Raw genomic sequence first — 19,096 nt, 5'->3', positions numbered from 1 at the left:
AAAAATGAAATTTTACCTCAATTGGATTTTGATGACTGGGATGTATGTATTGATTGTATTAAGGGTAAACAAACAAAACACATATCAAAGAATCCCGCCACAAGAAGCAGTCAACTTCTTGAGTTAATACACACTGATATTTGTGGTCCTTTTGACATTAAATCTTGGAGTGGTGAAAAATATTTTATCTCCTTTATTGATGATTTCTCACGTTATTGTTATATATATCTATTGCATGAAAAATCTCAATCAGTGAATGTCCTTGAGGTGTTCATAAATGAGGTGGAAAGGCAATTAGATAGAAAAGTAAAAGTGGTGAGATCTGATAGAGGTGGTGAATATTATGGTAAAACTGATGAGAGTGGACAATGTCCAGGTCTATTTGCAAAGTACCTTGAAAGTCGGGGTATATGTGCACAGTATACAATGCCCGGTACACCACAACAAAATGGTGTAGCAGAAAGGCGAAATCGTACTCTTATGGATATGGTTAGGAGTATGTTAAGTCATAGTAATATCCCTTTATCTTTGTGGATGTATTCATTAAAGACTGTTGTATATCTGGTTAACAGGGTTCCTAGCAAAGCAGTTTCTAAAACTCCTTATGAACTATGGACTGGAAGGAAACCCAGTTTGAGACATCTTCATGTTTGGGGTTGTCCGGCAGAGGTAAGGTTATATAATCCACATGAAAAGAAGCTTGATGCAAGAACCATTAGCGGTTACTTCATCGGTTATCCTGAAAAGTCAAAGGGATATAGATTTTATTGCCCTAACCATAGTACAAGAATAGTTGAGTCTGGAAATGCTCGGTTCATTGAAAATGGTCAATTTAGTGGGAGTGAGGAATCACGAATAGTGGACATTCAAGAGCATACTGATAGTGTTTCTACATCTAATGTCTCTTCTGAAGTTGTTATCCCTCTTGTTGTATCACAGTCACACAACAAGCAGAGACAACAAATTAATGTTCCAATCCCACAAAATGAACGTATAAATGTTGAGCCAGTTGACAATGAGCAAGTCATAAATGAGCAATTGATAGAGGAACCACAAGAAGCAGCATTAAGAAGGTCTGTAAGGGAGAAAAGACCTGCTATTTCGAATGATTATGTGGTTTACTCTGTTGAACATGAATGTGACTTAAGCATTGATGAGGATCCAGTCTCTTTCAGACAAGCCATGGAAAGTAATAATTCAGAGAATTGGTTGAATGCTATGAAAGAAGAGTTGAAATCAATGGATGACAATAAAGTATGGGATCTAGTTGAATTGCCTAAGGGTTCAAAAAGAGTCGGTTGTAAATGGGTCTTTAAGACTAAACATGACTCAAAAGGCAATATTGAAAGGTATAAAGCTAGATTAGTCGCCAAAGGTTTCACTCAAAAGGAAGGCATTGACTACAAAGAGACCTTCTCTCCTGTTTCTAAGAAGGACTCTTTGAGAATAGTTTTGGCTTTGGTGGCTCATTATGATTTAGAGCTTCACCAAATGGATGTAAAGACCGCCTTTCTGAATGGTGACTTAGAAGAGGAAGTTTATATGGACCAACCAGAAGGTTTCACCATAACAGGAAAAGAAAATCTAGTGTGTAAATTAAAGAAATCAATATATGGACTAAAACAAGCTTCCCGTCAATGGTATCTAAAATTTAATGATATCATAACTTCGTATGGTTTTGTAGAGAACACCGTTGATCGGTGTATATACATAAAGGTCAGTAGGAGTAAGTTTGTTATTTTGGTTCTATATGTTGATGATATTCTTCTTGCTGCTAATGATATTGGTATGTTACATGATGTAAAGAAGTTTCTCTCTAACAACTTTGAAATGAAAGATATGAATGAGGCATCTTATGTGATAGGAATAGAAATATTCCGTGATAGATCACAAGGATTGTTAAGTTTGTCTCAAAAAGGCTATATTAATAAAGTGTTAGAGAGATTCAGAATGGAAAAATGTTCTCCTGGAGTAGTTCCAATTCAGAAAGGAGACAAGTTTAGTCAAATGCAATGTCCCAAGAATGATTTGGAACGAAAGGCCATGGAGTCTATTCCTTATGCGTCAGTGGTTGGGAGTTTGATGTATGCTCAAACTTGTACTCGGCCAGATATCAGTTTTGCTGTTGGAATGTTAGGCCGATATCAAAGTAATCCCGGAATGGATCACTGGAAAGCTGCAAAGAAAGTTCTTAGGTACTTACAAGGTACCAAAGAATACATGCTCACTTATAGAAAGTCAGATCATCTCGAAGTGATTGGCTATTCGGATTCAGACTATGCTGGGTGTGTGGATTCAAGAAAATCCACATTTGGGTATGTCTATCTTTTGGCTAGAGGAGCAATTTCTTGGAAAAGTGCAAAACAATCAGTCATTGCTACTTCCACCATGGAGGCTGAATTCGTGGCATGCTTTGAGGCCACAGTTCATGCTTTGTGGTTGTGGAACTTTGTATCGAGGCTTGGTATTATTGACAGTATAGCTAGGCCGATAAGGATTTATTGTGATAATTCCGCAGCCGTCTTCTTCTCTAAAAATGATAAGTACTCAAAGGGTGCTAAACACATGGATTTGAAGTACTTGTCAGTCAAAGAAGAAGTGCAGAAACATAGAGTGTTGATTGAGCATATTGGTACGGATTTGATGATAGCAGATCCGTTAACTAAAGGACTACCGCCCAAAACTTTTATTGGCCATGTTGAAAGTATGGACATTATGGATAAGTCAATGTTAACATGATGTTGTTATCTATCTATATAGATATGTATAGTTATATGCTTGTATTGTCATGACACTTGTGAATTCAATTAAAGTTGTGTTTCTCTTTATTCTATTGTTATCCACATTAAATTATATACATGTATTATTGATTGTGGTGTCATGATAGGTCTCCTTTAGAGACATGAAAGTTATAAGATTGATTAAAGTTATGTTGAGTTGTTTTGATTATGTGATACATGGAAGGAATCTTGTCAATCATGACTTTTGCCCGCCATGATCCGATTATTTCAATTCATATAAGGATGATGACTTGATAATTCTAATGAATGGTGCGCACTTAAAGTTTATTTTAGATCTTCAAGTCATCACATGAACCAAGTGGGAGAATGTTAAATTATATTAATAATTTACATTGGTTCATGTAATTTAAAGTATAACTTTAATGTAAGGATTCTAATGTGATGATTATTAGAATATTAAGGTATTAAAGTTATTGGGATTATTTTAGAGTTATTAAAGTTAATCCCTCTCTTCTCACTCTAAAAGGGCATTTTGGTATTTTATTAAAGTTAATTAAAATATCATAAAAGAGGAAAGAGTTTTAGTGTTGTTGACACATTTAAGTTTCTGAAGAGATATAGAGAACGTAACGTTCTCAGAAAAGAAGAGAAACTGACAGAGAAAACCATCCTACAACTTCTATATCATCAAGAAGGCATTAAGGAGGAGTAAGAGGAGAGAGAACATTTGACAGGAAGAGACAGGAAGAAGTGCACAATGAATCCAGGTTAGTTCTCTTTTACTGTGTATTGTGGGAATTGTGAGTATGATGAAAATTCAAGATCTGTGTGTTGTTTTCATTTAATTGAAAATTAAAGATTTGCTTACATCATGTTTATATAATTTTTAAAAGTTCTAACCGTGAGAATTGAAGGAAACTTTTCATAAACTGTCATTCCATTATTTGACAGTGAAAGTTGATTTATGGGTTGCGACAATCTAAATTGATCTAAAAAGGCTAAATTATGAAAAGTTGTGAAAGACAATAATACTTTGATTCATCGTATGAAAATTTCACCATGAAAAAAAATCAAAAAATCAAAATGCAAAAGTAATAAAGGACAAAGATGTCAAAGGTAAAGTCATCCTTCTTTATCGCTGTCTTACAATCTATCTTTACGAGAATCTTGACTCTAAAATCACCAAAAAGAATTATTTGAAACGAGAATAGGAAAGAAAAAAAAGTTGGGGGCATGAAAATATAAATTTGACAAAAGATTTTGTGTAGCAAAAGATGAAAGAATATGATACAATTAAGAAATATGCAAATAAATTATTAGATATTGTTAATAAGATAAAGTTGTTGGAAAAAAAATTCGAATTCTAATTTCCGAGAATAGTACCAAATAAATATAAAACATCTAATGCTTCACAAAAAAACATAAGATTTGGTTATAGTTTGAAAAAAGTGATACATGTCTTATAAATATAATAACAACATATATTAATGAGAAAAGATAATGAGGTTGAAAATACAATAACTACAAAAGGAGAAAATATGGTATGACGAAAAACTCAGTTTTTTCATATTGTTTCTATTACAAGAAAAATAATCATTAGCACAAAGTGTTGGTGGAAGTCAAACATATAATGAAATATGATTAATTAAGACATGTAAAAAATATATGCAAATTTCAACATCTTCGAGATGTTAAGATTGTAAAAAATAAATCAGAAGAGGAATTACTTCTTGTAACATCATGCTTTACAACCAATAAATCTACAAAAGATTGATTTGTAAATAATGATTGTATAAATTATATGACCCATGATCGATAACTTTTTAATAAGTTTAACAAATTAGATATTTTTAAAGTAAAAATTAAAAATAAAGGATAACTTTTTGTGAAGATAGATGAATAATTACAATTAAAACTCATTTAGGTGTCAATTAAATTTGTTATGCATAAAAATCTATTAAATGTTGTTCAACTCTAAGAAAGAAAGTTTATAAGGTTTTATTTGAAAATAAATTTTTTGTCACTAAATATGTAAAGAAAGTTTATAAAGTGTCATTTGAAAAGAAACTTTTTGACTAAAGATGTAAACAACTTATAAACATTCAAAGTTCACATAAATAAAAACTTTGTTTTGAATTTGATAAAAAAAAATGAGTTGATTACAAACAAAGAAAATATAGAAAAAAGGTTAATAAGATAGATATTTTATTGAGAAGTTTGATGCTCAATAGAAAAAAATAGATGAAGAATCCAATTCTAACATCTATCAAAGTTAAATATCATTACCATGAAGTGAAAGAAAAAAAACTAATAAAAAAAGAAAAATCAAGCGTAGGATAACCAAATTTGAGATTTGAAATTCTAGTAAACAAATATTAAATAAAATGTTGAGAATATTTACTTAATATTCTTTTTATTTAAATTAGTATTTAGAAAATCTTTCAATTTTAGAAATATATTTTATATAAAGATAAAAATATTTTTAATTATTATTTAGATTTAAAAAATTAAGATTTATATAAGATTAATAATTAATATTATATCATTGCTTTATATATAAAGTAAATGAGTAAAATAAAATAACAAACTCTCCACCTAACATGTTATTTTATATTTCTCATGAACAAAACAAAGAAGCTGAATATTTAACATTTTAAATTTGTATTGCAATGTCATTCTATAAGAGATTTTCTTTTTTACAACAAAGAATTGGAGACTTAGATAACATGTTTGATTAAAGAGGTTACTAACATGTAACCGAATCAGATAGTGCATATTTATCGTATTTTAAATAGAATATTACATTAAAGTTTTATATAAGAAAACAAAATTCTATTAAACAGACTCATTTTAGTATCAAAGTAATATTCTTCATTTAAACAAAAGTGTCCATTATATTTGTGATGGAGAAAAAAAAAGAGAAATCATATTCTTATTCAAGTTTCATTCTTAGCGGAAATGATCCTAACTTATCTCACATCGGAGTTAAGATTTAAGTGCAAAATTTTAGGACACTAGTGCAAATGGAGGAAAAAGAAACATTTATTTTCACTGATCTTACTATTGTTTTCAGATAAATTTACACATACTAAATGAATAAATTTCCTATTTATAAAAAGGTGTTAAAGTGGGTTGGGTCGTATTGGAATGTAAAAAGCATATTTGAGAATAGATGAAAGATGTCGTCGCTTGTAAGGTGGAAGTTGGATCCAAAATGCTAATAATTCTTAAATTCGGAGAATACGTGAAATAGAATAAAATTATTTACATATTTTTTTACAACAGTACACGAGAATAATTTCACTCTATCATCTGAAAAGAGGACAGAACAGAATTAACTGAAATAAACAATACTTATTTTTATACATTGCCCTTAAAAGGTCATTTATCAGGATAAAATTTGCAAATATAAACTAGTAAGTAAAAGAATTGTATTTGTTATATGATATACATTCCAAATTGGAAGAGGAGAAAATCAATATTAAACAAACAAGAGAAGGAAATAAAAAATGTATGACCCATCGTTCATGTTTCATTCCTGTTTTTATAACTTTTATAAATAAGAAAAATGAAATTACTTTTCCTTCCGCCACAGCGATAATCAATATTCATCCACCACCCAAAGTAACTTACGTCATTCAAATGATTGCACTTAAAGTGGGGGATTATGTTCTCCCCAAAATGTAGCCTTTCGGGCTACAGTGTTATCACGATACAATGGTTACTTGACTCCTGATAGGAATATAAATACCATGGAACAACTATCATATTTTCACCCATTCTAGCAATTACGGAAAAAAAATAATAATTACATTTTACCAGGGTATAAATTTACATCCCAAAAGTCAGCAAGAATTACTTCAGACTTTATAAAAGTTGCGAGTGGCATAGCAACTTCAAGGAAAGAATGTTTGAAGTACCTTGTATCATCTCAAAACACAGCAAGCTGGGTTAGTTTCCTTCAGCGAAGCAGCTTCTCTCAATCCGAAACAATGAGAGAATAAACAATCACTCAAGGCAATCAATCTCATTGCAACTTAACACGCTTAGAATTGGTTTCTCTCAACCATTCAACGCAATCCTCCGCGGTTCCAGATGGATGGGCAAGTTGCCAAGCCATTGCTTTATCCAGCTGCAAGTGAAAATGAAAACCTCAAATTTCATGGCAGTGAGTGAAACTGCATTAAACCAAACAAATGACTTACCGACTCCTTTACAAGAGGCCCTCCTCCTTTAAGCCCTAAGGTATTCATAACATCTTTGCCATTGATCAATTGTTTTACGTCCCATATCCTCTCAAGGCCTGCTATCCACGAAAAAGTGTTAATTAAAAAGAGTAATTTGAGGAATAAAAAACTGCTTGAGTATCCAGCATACAAATATACACACCTCTCGTCAAACACACTCTACTGTGGGACATGGTATGCAAATAGTTATTGTCTTTTTTCCCCTATTACCCTAGCTTCTCTTTATTTATAATCTTCTAGCGTAAAATATACTTTCTACCACAATATAGTTTCATTGGCATTCTCATTGAAACACACAGTCACTGGTTCAAACTGCTGCAAGCCTGCAGCATCAGGGCAAGTGCAAAGCTTTCTACGCTGGAAGAAAGCTTCCAAATGCCAAATCCAAAGGAAAAATAAGAAAAGGATCATTACCCAAATGAACATTCAACTATTCAGATGAGAGTAATACATTGACAAGTTTAGATATGATGCAAAAATAGAATACAAATGCTCTACAATGACAGAATAATTTGTATGAATATAGTTGAGAAAACAAGTAGTTGACTTCTTCGAATGATATAAATCACAAGAACAAGGTACTGAAACTAAAAGTTAAAGACAACACAAAATAGACAAAAGAGCTATGTTCACCGAGTTTGGTTATAGCATTCTCCACAGTATTAAACAGATCTCTTCTTATGTCCAGCTGGGAGGGCTCATCCTCAATGTCAATAGGATGTAGTATAGTAGATATCAACAGTGCAACTCGCCAAAAATCTTTAAGCTCTCTTAAGAGAAACCCTAAATGAATAAATATAAAAGGTTCAGCTATAAAAGATACAATTCATAAAGCACAATAGCTTACATTAACTTCCTATACAAACACATGGAAGAGCAGGCAAGAATCACAAATGCAATATCACAACATTGAACTCAGCCATGATATTTTAAGGAAAACCGTAATCTTCTATTTCCTTCTTTTATTGACACAATTTAGTCAAGTGCTTAAAAACTTTTCAAGTCTTAAAAAGGTACAGAAGTACGACTGCAAATAAATATAAGGAAATATGGGTTGTAGGCTTTAGCTACTTTCTACTGCAAAGCCAATAGTAAAATTGAAACTGCAGCATACGGAAACATGAAAAACTACAGTCAGCAGCACAATATGTAAACATGAAAAGACTATAAATGAAGATTAAGGACAACAACAGCTATTTGTCATGAAACAACTATGCCAAAAACTTAAGTTACTGTTTCAATGTTTAGCATGTCCCTTTACTAAAGATCCATTTGGGCTTCAATCATGGACAATTCCTAGGCCTAGCTACCATGTTCTGGAATTTAACTTTTTTATTAGAAGAATGGGAAAAGAAAATATTAAAATCTAGACCATTTGGTCATAGAGGCTCATTCTGATTACCAAGTCATGTCATGGACAAACAATTCCAAAACACTTAAGCTGTTAGGTGAAGGTCCACAAGAGGTTCTATATTAGATTTCTAACAATCCAAAAACATCATTCAGCAGATGAAAAACCTTGGTGGCAAAGCAAGAAAATTATACCTGTCAGTACCCTGACTCTAGAATAGACAGGGACATCAACCAAGTCTCCCATCCAATCATGACCGACAACTTGGTCATCCTTACCAGATGTAAGACAAGGGAACAACGACAAGAATTTATGTGATGCTTGGTGTAAATTAAGCACCTGTATTTTGAGGAGCAAATGCAAATATCAATACAAATTATCATCAAGAGTCAATAACACAAAAAATAATTTAAATTATAGAAGTTATAATGCATCCTTTGGATCTTAAGAAAGCTAAAAGGAATGAAAGCTGACCACTTCCGCATCCTTAGCTTTTCGTTTAAGTGACTCCCGGATAATATGATTGACAACAGGAACCTACAATTTAGAATCCAATATTAGGCTATTGAAGCAACATTTTATTTGAAATACCATCGCAATAATAGACACATGGTACAATGATCAGTTGCAACTGATATATTAGTCTACTCTCCAAGAGATGAGGAGTTGGGACAAGAGTGCAAGACAATTGTCCAAGTTGACGAGCTCCAACACAGTAACTAAATTTTAGATCAAGGCTTGACTAGCTAAGCTCAACTCAAACAATTATTTTTAAATGTTTTTTCAAGTTAGAAGTGCCTCCAAACTGCAATGTAGGCACTATATTGTCTTATTTTCTAGTTTAGAAGAAGAAAGATAATTTTATTTCATATTCATTCAGATTCACAGAGATTGAGATTTATAGGGAAAGTTGGTTAGAGATTTTCAAACCAGTCAGATTAAAATTAAAATTAAAATTAAATAAAAAATATATATAGGTACATCCGGAACAACTAAACAGAAAAGACAATAATAAAATCACTAAAAAAACTAATCTTATCTATTGTAAGGGTTCTAGGATTCCTTTATTCTGAAATATCTTAACAACTTCCACAACCTTCTCCCTCAACTTGCTTACAAGAAATTCAGAATCAGGTTAAATTAGTCAACTGGTTAGAATGTCTGCCAACTGTTTGGAAATTGGGACAGATGGCATACAAGCAACTCCTCCATTAAGCTTTGATAACTGGCATACAAATAACTCCTTCACAAAACAAGATATTGTCCTAGATGTTTCAACTAATAAATTGAAATCCCAGAGTTACTTGCAGCTTAATATTGACAAATCAGAAATAGTACTAGCATATAGAAAAAGTAATGGGTACGTACCGTTTTTGCTTTTTTTTCTCTGTAAGTGGTATTTCTAAGAGGAAGAAACAAAGCAGCATAAAGTGCTAACCTTTTTTGTTCAGCCTAAAATACAGAGAAAATTGTACAGCATATCAGATACTTCCTCTGGACTCAGACATAAGCAAATGTTTGGTGGACTTAAATATAAAAAAAAAATGCAATTCCCAAAGTCCTATTGAATACTACTATTAAAAATTACCGTTATCTTTAAACCTAAACATCCTTTTCAATAAATACAAAGGAGGGTAGTTTAGAAAAGTACCTCTTTATCGTATTAAACAAGAATATTAACCCAACTTTTATTCTTCTTAATCAGAGTGAAAATAATTAATTTTGCTTATATTTGAGTCTAGGGGTAGTACACTGCTAAACAAACACAAAGTGATACAGGAATAGCCATGCAACTCTGACTACGAAAAGAATAAATGGAACAAAAGAATACAAGGCAAAAATTACTCTTCCATTTATTACTTACAGTGAAAGTTGACTCTCCAAGTAACTGGACAAGGTTCCAAGCAGTATCCAAGCAAGAAATGCAAAGCCTGGAAAAAATTTAAAAAATGTTGATCAGCATGACCACCGAAATATCATGCAAGAGAATAGTTAAAAAAAAAAGGCATAATCATAAGGTTTCCATTGAGAAGTAAGAAATGAGAGAAAGTATGTTCTCAATAATACCATATTGATATAAGGTCTAGATAATACATAATATACCCGGAGTCACTTACTTCATACAAATAATTAGGTCAACTATTAGTTGTATATTGCCAATACTAGCTAAGCTCAACAAGGTTTAATTAGCTTTATTTTAGCCATATCTATAGTTGATATAAGATCTCAGAGCCCGCCCCCTACCTCACTCCCCCTCACACCAGGATTGGACATTACCAGAGATATTCACTTAGGGTGTGTTCATTTGAGTGGAAGGATTTCACGGAGAGTGAGTGAGTGAATGGATTTGACGAGATTTGAAAGTAAAGTATGTGTTGTTTTTTTGAAAGGATTTAGAGATGATTGAGAGTGGATTTGAAAGTAAAGGTTGTGAAAGTAAAAATAATATGAAATGATATTTTTGAGTAAAAATTATTTGAAATAGTAGAATTAAAAAAAAGTAATAAATAATTAATACAATACATTTTTTTAGGATATTGAAATTTTTTTGTTTAGATAAATAATTATTATTTATTTATTATTATTATTATTTATTATTAATTAATGAGAGAAAAAATTAGTTGAAACACGGAAAACGCACCAACTGCAAGGGACAGCTTGTGAAAATGGAGGATACATAAGTAAAAGCATAGACAATACCCTCAAATTCCCTCCTCAGGGAATGATACGCAAATGGATGGATTCTGCTAATCCATCTTTGCAAATCTATGCAATTCAATAGAAGTGAACATAGCTAATCCATCTTTGCAAATCTATGCAATTCAATAGAAGTGAACATAGCAAATCTTCACAAATTCTTGCTCCCCCATCTCTAGTAACAGTAAATCATCCCATGTGAACACAGCATTAATGTTTAACATGTGTTCACATTTACATTACATTGTCATTTCCTTTATATCTCTTTCTGCAGAGTTAATTTGGTGGTTAGTCTATTGCCCTCTCTGTACATTTCTTCTAATGGAAGATTTATTTACATATTGCATTGGGGAACCTGCAGCCCTTGGGGCCAAGGAGTCATAGCTACCTCATGAAGTGAGGTTTGCCCAAGCCTTTCTATATATATTGGCTAAATAGAAATATCCATAGGATTCAATAACTACTTGGATAGAAAAAATAATTATATCTTCACTGCGTACGTAACTATAGATACACTTGTGCACATCTCAAAAGGTATACTGTTTCAATTGTGAAATTCATCACAAATATCGATCATTCTTATCTTTCTATTAACTGCTTCTTTGTTTTCGGACAAAGGGGCAACAATATCAAGCTAATTCTTACTCTGTACGGAAGATGTAAATGAAATAGTAATTATTTAATGGATTTGCAATCTTTACACACTTTCAACCGGCAAAAAACAATTTCTTGAATCTATCTACAAGCAATACCTTTCACATCCATCTGAAATAGCAGGTTCAAATTCAGGAGAAAGACTGAATACAATCCGAAAGAGTGTCAGATCATAAATGTAAGTCATTGCTTTGACAGGCTGATTTCCGGATATCATAAGATCAATCTACAAACACAGATAGACATAAGAGAATGAATGGCAATATTTTCAATGCTGACGAAAAAGAAAAAGTACATCCTTATAATATGAAGCACCAATTGCATTCCAGATTTTAAAATAACATTCTAAGGCACGTACACAAGAGTAATAGAAGAGTTAGAACATACCTCAGTTCCAATGCGCTCTCTGCTAATTTTAGCGGCCAGAGCATCTTTCACATCATCACATGAAGCAGCTACTTTCAGATCTTCGTCTAGGGTGAATTCAAATCTAGCACCTAAAAATAATTAAAATGTCTCTTCAATATAACAGGAGAACAAGTTCTTAATTCCAAAAAGCAAGGGAAAAAAGATTCACTGGATATACAAAAACAAATTGATCATGAGAAAATACCAAATCTAATGGCTCGAAGAACTCGTAATGGGTCATCAAGAAATGTGGCTTTTGGGGGTAAAGGTGTCACAATCTTTCCGGACTTAAGATCCAGGATCCCTGCAAAGTGCCAAACAGATTATTAGATGGGCAAACAAGTAGCGCCCAAAAAATCCTTGTTCAGTAAAGATCCATTCTAACCTCTCTTAGTGAAATCTTCAACTGAGTCAGTGTTGATATTGTAGAATAAGCTGCCATGCACAACTGAATTAATTAATGAAACTATCTTGTAAAGTAAGTACAAAAGGAGAAGAAAACTGAAACCAAGACATGGAAAAAAGAAAAAAATTTACCAGCATAATTATTAACTGTATCATTACACAGACACAAATGCTCAAATGTTAAGCAGATTTTTATTTTTTTTTAATTTCTCCCAGTTTTGTACTTCTTTCTCTGTTTTATCTAATGATAGGTTTTATTAAAAAAGTGCATAGAAATACCTGTTAATTGTCAAATCTCTCCTATATGCATCCTCTTCTGCTGTTCCAATTCTTTGCTGTTACACGCGAAGCATTCTTTATTCCGTTGAATTTAACAAGGATATGGAAAGGGCAACCAAACACTCCAAATGGCAAATAAATGTTCATCTTAGCATAAAATTTTCTTAAATATCAATAAAAGTGCAACATATAGATTAATTGTACCTTAACAATAATCATTTGTCTTCTTTTTAAAGCAATTTAACTATGAGAATGCATGTATGCGATTCCAACATAAAAAGAAATTGGAAAAAGGTCTGTTTTAAATGATCAAACTGAACCAAAAAAAAAAACTAATAAAGAAATTTAGAACAAAAACAAAACAAAAAGTGCAAATATGCAACCACAGCAAAACAGATAAATTTGTATCGAAACAAAAGACTAGGCAATTATATACCTTGGAAGGAATGCGGCTATTCTCAGTGTATTCTTCACTACGTAGGTTAACAAAATCAATCCACATATCAAACAACCGCATCCTAGCTGTTTCCAAATGTTTGGACTGGTCAGGATTGCTGCAAAAAGAAAGGATAATGATAAAAAAAAAACTTTACAAAAAAAAGGCAACTAAAAGTAAACACTTAATGATATATATATATATATATATATATATATATATATATATATATATATATATATATATATATATATATATATATATATATATAGAGAGAGAGAGAGAGAGAGAGAGAGAGAGAAGTTGTCAAGCTTGCACAAAAAATGTGTATAAGTTGCTTCCTGACTTGTACTCCAGTTAATCACCTCCATACACAATAAATTAAAAATCTGAATATTAAACTCAACTTTCTCAATTAGAATGTTAGGACTTAATTAATTATGCATACTGCGAAATAGTTTGGAAGAAAAAAAAATTGAAAACCGTGCTCAATTATCTAATATTATATCTAAACACATCATTCTTCGCAATTCATCCGTATAATCTTCAGTAACGAGTATTGAACAAGCAGTTAGTAGTTAGTATTTGACAATCGCAACCTTGTTCAGCAACAAGACCTGTAAAGAAAAAAGAAAAAAGAAACTAAAAAGAAAAAAAAAGATACCTCTCGATGACACAAACTCCCTGTGCATCTTCGCCGATGGACAACAAGTACTCCCTAACCTTGTCGACAAACTCAGTTCCCATCATATTGTCCAGAGCGATATCGATGTCATAGCACTCTTTTCCTAAAAGCTGCAGAACAGAACAAATAAAAAGAGGACAAAAAGAATAACAAGGAAGGAATTAGGGCTAAAAATGAATGGAGTGTGTGACCTTGTCGCGAACCCAGCCACCCGCGACACGGAGCTGAGTTTGGAGGTGAAAGTGGCGAAGAGTGGCAAGAAGCCTATCAAAGATGCTTCTCTCGGTATCAGATATGTCGATTCTGTCACGGACCTGAACCGTAGACATTGGTGCGCAACCGCAACTCCGAAACGACGGCGTGGCGATTCGAACGAGGGTTTTGGCGGGACGGTGAGAGTGGAGAGGAAGAACAACCGTTGGAGTTAATTTAAGCGACTGTGAGAATGAAAAACCCCTCACACTCAAATTGGATACGGGATGCGCCACAAGAAGCCTTGTGGCAGTTTTCAAAGCCACTCTCATCAAATGGGCTTTCGTGTGTTTAAATACTCTGAAAACACTTCACATTCGCTTCTCAGTCTTATATAATGGCATGCGTTCCGGTGGGTTCTTCATCTCTTTTTCAACATGTCACTCCATCCACGTCACCTCCTCCCATTCTCTCTGTTTTTTTCTTTTTCTAAAATTAATTTAAAGGTTATCAATTTTTTTCGTTTTAAAACAAAATTACTCATTGCTTCGTAACATTATATTTTCAATGAATTTTTTAAAACAATAATATGACAGTGATAATATTTATTTTTATATATATTAGAAGGTTATAAAAAATATCTTTAGGTATATTTTATTTGACTAATGATATAATAATATATTTTTATATTCATTTGATATGCAGTACAAAAATAAAATAGTTATAAAAAGTAAATTTTTGTATTTTTACAAGAAATGAAAATGTAAAAACTAAGAAAAAATAGTGTATTATTTGTGTCAAAATATCATTTTCCATTTTATTTGTAAGAAAAATACATTTTCATTTATACAAGTCCCAGTTATGGCATTAGTAGAGAAAAGTGGGAGTGTCTTTTGTATACATTTGGTCCTGAAGCTGGAACAAAAACTGGAACACTTCACTTTAGTGTAAGCTAGGTGGTGGCATCAACCACTTTCTATTTATCAGAAAAAGGGGATGGAACAAAACAAATGGAATATAATTCATACTATTTGTCATCATCATGTGTGCTAAGCCTTTCTGATTTTGTTTCCTTTATAGTTCAATGTTACTTAGCTCAGAGAAACAAGCAATGTGCCTCTATACAAGTCGCAAGCCTAAATCCAATGTATCTATTTCTCTGAAGCAGTTAACCTATCTTCTTGCATTTCTTCCACCTCTTCTGCTAACAACCTCACACAATCGGCATGGCAATGTGTCAAGGCTCATGGCTCGGGTTTTTCCATAGTTTCCCAGCACACCACACCTTCTCCATGCATGGTATTCCGCATAGGCAACTGGGTCGTTAGCAACTGCCTTCACGTACGAGGCCAACTCTTCCAATGACTTGAACTTTCTACCATCTATGATTGAATGTGGAGGAACGAAATCCATGACATTTGGTGCACCAAAATAGATTGGAACTGCACCAGAGTCCAAGGCATAGAATAACTTCTCTGTTACATAACTCTCAGTAAAAGTGTTCTCAATGGCAAGAACAAACTTGTAGTGAGACATGGCACAATGTAAATGATCCCACCATTTTGGGGTAACATTGGCATCGTTTGCACATTCGGGATAAAGAGAAAGAGCAGCGTCAAGACCACCAACATTATTTAGGCACTTGCCAAATGAATGATGCGGCAATAAGCTCAGGAGCTTCTTGGCAAGTTCATTCCTTTGAGAAAGACACCGTGATGAAGACCAATAAACTAGTATATCCTACAAATGATAAATGAGGTTATGTTGCTATGGATCACTCTCTTGTTATCTGTCATTTAATAATATATTCTTGATCAATTACTTACTCTGTTTTTATCACTGGAGACGTGGTAGTTTCGACCACTGTGAAAGAGTGCACCAGCATAGGTTGACTGTACATCATCTTCAGCATGATAACTAATATATATATCCTCTTGACCTGATCTTCTTCTGCCAGCTTCAAGATCCATATATACACGAAGTGGTTCTCCCGTGCGTCTCTGAAATAAAAAATAAACCGTAACAAAGTAAGAAATATGCAATATCAAAGTATATGCTACCTCAGCCAAAACAATCCAGAAAACCATGCAAGACAACAGCGCCTGAGAAGCATTTGAGCAAGAAACGGTATACAACAGAAATGGTTTCCTCGTGTGATTTTGAACTGCTTAAACAAGTGCTTATTAAAATCTTCCACAAAGATAATTGTATCAAGCTAAGAACTCAGAACAGATAGTTGAAACTTTAAGCATGTTTTAACCAGATTTTAAACACCTAAAGGCTCAAAGGAATACATGACTTCATTTATATATGGCAGTGTAGATAATTAACCCATTCATACCATGATACCACCAAATAAATTATGCCTGGTTTCGTGTATATTATGATTTGTTTATACTTTGTATTTTGAGCGGAAGGATCTCGTTTTATGAATTAGAATACTTTTAAAACAACTCAATCAAAAGGCATTTTAGTTGTTGACTTACTTAAATCCCATCACTGAGAACAGAACAATAGAACTATAAGTTAAAACCAAGCTCAGTTAAAAATATCGAAGAAAAATGGACCCAGCCACAGCCCAAATTGATAAAAGGGAAATATAATCACCAAAATAATTTTCCATCAACTATAGCTGCAGTTAGTTAAGTTGTACAAGTAATCAAGAAGAACTTCTCCTTGCTATCATTAACCCCTGAATGGTAGAGATACAAAGGAACAAAAATGAAAATGTAGCCGTTTTGCATACAAGAAAAGGAGCTATTTTGCTATTATTAGCGGCTTTTACCTCTATCCAACATTCCCAAATAGAATGCATTCCAACACATAGCAATCAATTAAAAAAAATTCTTGAAAAACTACACCAAATCATGATGAATAAATTATGTCCCCAGATCCTACCCTAGTAAATTGTTCTTGCCATGAAATCATTTTGCCAGATATCTATTATATGGTACGACTAGCCTAAGTTCAACAAAAAAGACTTTAACTCAGTTTTTGATGCTTCACACAAAATCTCCAATTCAAGATCTATTAACCTAATCTACATACAAAGACCACGTCATACTTCCAGATGAACTGCCCAGAAAAGCTGATAACAGAAATGCTTAGGCTTGTTTGTTTTAAAGTAGGGTAGAGTTGATTTTGATAGAATTAATTTTGAACAGTGAACATAATTGGGATGTGTGCTCTGATTAATCTCAGATTCTCAGTCTTAGATTTTCATTGGAAAGTGCCATACTTGATATTCTAACACCAAAACAAACAGGCTTAGTAAAATAATCTGCCTTCCAAGGTAAGAAGGCACCAATAAGGAAAGGACCTTTCAAATTGCAATGTTATTTCCTCCTAGTTATTGACCAAAGATTAAAATTGGGAGAAAGAGTCCAAGACATGGTTTTAGTATCTCCTGAAAAGGATAAATATCCTTATTGCTTCCCACGGCTTCCCATGACTTCCACTCGTACACGAGACACCAAGGCAATATATTTCAAATCATAATTAGTTGTAGTTGTAATGTAATCACTTTCTCCCAATAATAAGAATGAACCACTGTTCCTCGTATGTTTCCATAACTATCTAAAAATCAGATCAATTTAAGTGACAGTCAATGCGGTTTGCGAAGCTACAAAATTCAGTCGTGATTTGTTAACATGTCCTTCTATGTAAGCATAGTAACACACCAAATGTCATAGATCTACCCCAATATCGAAACTTCAACAGCAATCCAAGATAGATCGTTGGAAATTATCCCTATCTATTGATCCACTCGTGAAAACTGAAATAATAAATGACAACCAAGCTTCAAAAGAGGCAACCACAAAGCAGGGATCATAAATCGAACACTCAGCAATGGCAGGGTATTATCACCCAGATAAAACACCATCATGTCCTTAGTACATTTATCACTTTCCAATCAAAAATGCGATTTTGCAAACAAAACTAACACATCCACTTGCATTCCCACCCATTCCAAACAACCATTAGTAGCAAACGCTCACCTGAACCGGAGGCGTGGTTGTTTCAAACAGCAAGGCATCAGGCTTGTCGGCGAGAACAGGCGATTTGGTCCACAAGCAGCTCAACCCACAAGTGCACGAATACAAGTTATCCAAGTTATCAGGAATCCAAGTCCACCCTTTAACCAAGACACTGACATGGTTCAGTTTCAACCCCGCACAGTTTCCAATCTCCTGCAAAGATGAGACCTTTGACTGGTTTAAGGGCAACCCGTTTGGTTTATCTTTGAAGCGTGCGCAACCCACTTGCGAGTCCCATTTCCTGAAGGCCCCCACGAGATCAGTGAAAGGTTCAGCGGCCTGCGGCGAGATGGAGCGACTGATGGGAGGGAAAGAGGAGGAGACGGAGGGGAATTGGAGGAAGCCGGAGAAGAAGAGGAGGAAAAAGGCGAAGGTGACCATGATGGTTATGGTGAAGGTGTTGATGGGTTTGGGAGGAACTGGCATGGTGGTTCTATCCCTCTTTTGGAGAGAGAGAAGACATTAGAATGACTGGGTCGAAGTAAACGATCGCATTTCAGTTGTTTGTTCTTCTTCTTAAGTCTCACGTTTCTATGAATCTGTTTGGTGAATTTTTCAGTCGCTGTGGTAATAGTATTATACTACTTTTCAAACTTATTTCTGTCCTTTTAGTGGGTCTGGAGAGATTTTTTACATTTTCACTTGCACATTCAGAAATGGGTGAAATGGGTTAATCCATGCTCTGTGTGAATTGATTTAGGAGAGATCCCTTTCAAAGTGACACTGTTGTTATTAATTATTATTAAATTCTCATAATTTTTGTACTTTAGCAAAAGAATATCTTAGTTTTTAGGTAATTTAAAATTGGAAAAGTGGGTTTCTTCTGATTGGTTTACCTTTTAAAAACAAACACTATCAATAATTTTTAAAAGCAATGTTAAGCTAAGCATTTTACATAAACATTGTAGTACAAGAGATGAAAAATTAACTTTCACAAGCAGAAATATGTTACTTTTTTAAATCA

At 33.3% G+C, this 19,096-nt stretch overlaps 2 protein-coding genes across 2 annotated transcripts; both read right to left on the bottom strand.

The window, feature by feature from the left end:
- Positions 1-6,348: 6,348 nt before the first annotated feature.
- LOC108324116 (tRNA nucleotidyltransferase cca2) lies at positions 6,349-14,547 on the bottom strand. Its single transcript, XM_017556947.2, has 15 exons — positions 14,095-14,547; positions 13,883-14,013; positions 13,219-13,336; positions 12,783-12,838; positions 12,484-12,533; positions 12,304-12,402; positions 12,078-12,187; positions 11,789-11,916; positions 10,204-10,270; positions 9,708-9,791; positions 8,814-8,876; positions 8,534-8,678; positions 7,622-7,771; positions 6,947-7,044; positions 6,349-6,873 (listed from the first exon to the last, which is right to left on the bottom strand). The coding sequence occupies exons 1-15, from the start codon at positions 14,425-14,427 to the stop codon at positions 6,769-6,771; spliced, it is 1,737 nt and encodes a 578-aa protein (XP_017412436.2). The 5' UTR covers positions 14,428-14,547; the 3' UTR covers positions 6,349-6,768.
- A 545-nt stretch (positions 14,548-15,092) lies between these two features.
- On the bottom strand, positions 15,093-18,699 carry LOC108324168 (alpha-(1,4)-fucosyltransferase). Its single transcript, XM_017557025.2, has 3 exons — positions 18,094-18,699; positions 15,922-16,095; positions 15,093-15,835 (listed from the first exon to the last, which is right to left on the bottom strand). Exons 1-3 carry the CDS (start codon positions 18,556-18,558, stop codon positions 15,269-15,271), a joined length of 1,206 nt encoding a protein of 401 aa, XP_017412514.1. The 5' UTR covers positions 18,559-18,699; the 3' UTR covers positions 15,093-15,268.
- Between the last annotated feature and the right edge of the window lie 397 nt (positions 18,700-19,096).

The sequence above is a fragment of the Vigna angularis genome, chromosome 3, assembly GCF_016808095.1.
Source record: "Vigna angularis cultivar LongXiaoDou No.4 chromosome 3, ASM1680809v1, whole genome shotgun sequence".
Taxonomy (NCBI): Eukaryota; Viridiplantae; Streptophyta; class Magnoliopsida; order Fabales; family Fabaceae; genus Vigna; species Vigna angularis.
This window is presented reverse-complemented; position numbering and strand designations above follow the sequence as displayed.

Excerpts from the sequence above, each read along its gene's own strand:
- LOC108324116 (XM_017556947.2), bottom strand. The coding sequence starts at position 14,427 with ATGAGAGTGGCTTTGAAAACTGCCACAAGGCTTCTTGTGGCGCATCCC. Across the intron at positions 14,014-14,094 it reads GTGGCTGGGTTCGCGACAAG|CTTTTAGGAAAAGAGTGCTA; the intron begins GTCACACACTCC and ends TCTGTTCTGCAG. Across the intron at positions 7,045-7,621 it reads GAATGCTATAACCAAACTCG|GCCTTGAGAGGATATGGGAC; the intron begins GTGAACATAGCT and ends CGTGGATAGCAG.
- LOC108324168 (XM_017557025.2), bottom strand. The coding sequence starts at position 18,558 with ATGCCAGTTCCTCCCAAACCCATCAACACCTTCACCATAACCATCATG. Across the intron at positions 16,096-18,093 it reads CAACCACGCCTCCGGTTCAG|AGACGCACGGGAGAACCACT; the intron begins GTGAGCGTTTGC and ends TTTTTATTTCAG. Across the intron at positions 15,836-15,921 it reads TCTCCAGTGATAAAAACAGA|GATATACTAGTTTATTGGTC; the intron begins GTAAGTAATTGA and ends TATCATTTGTAG.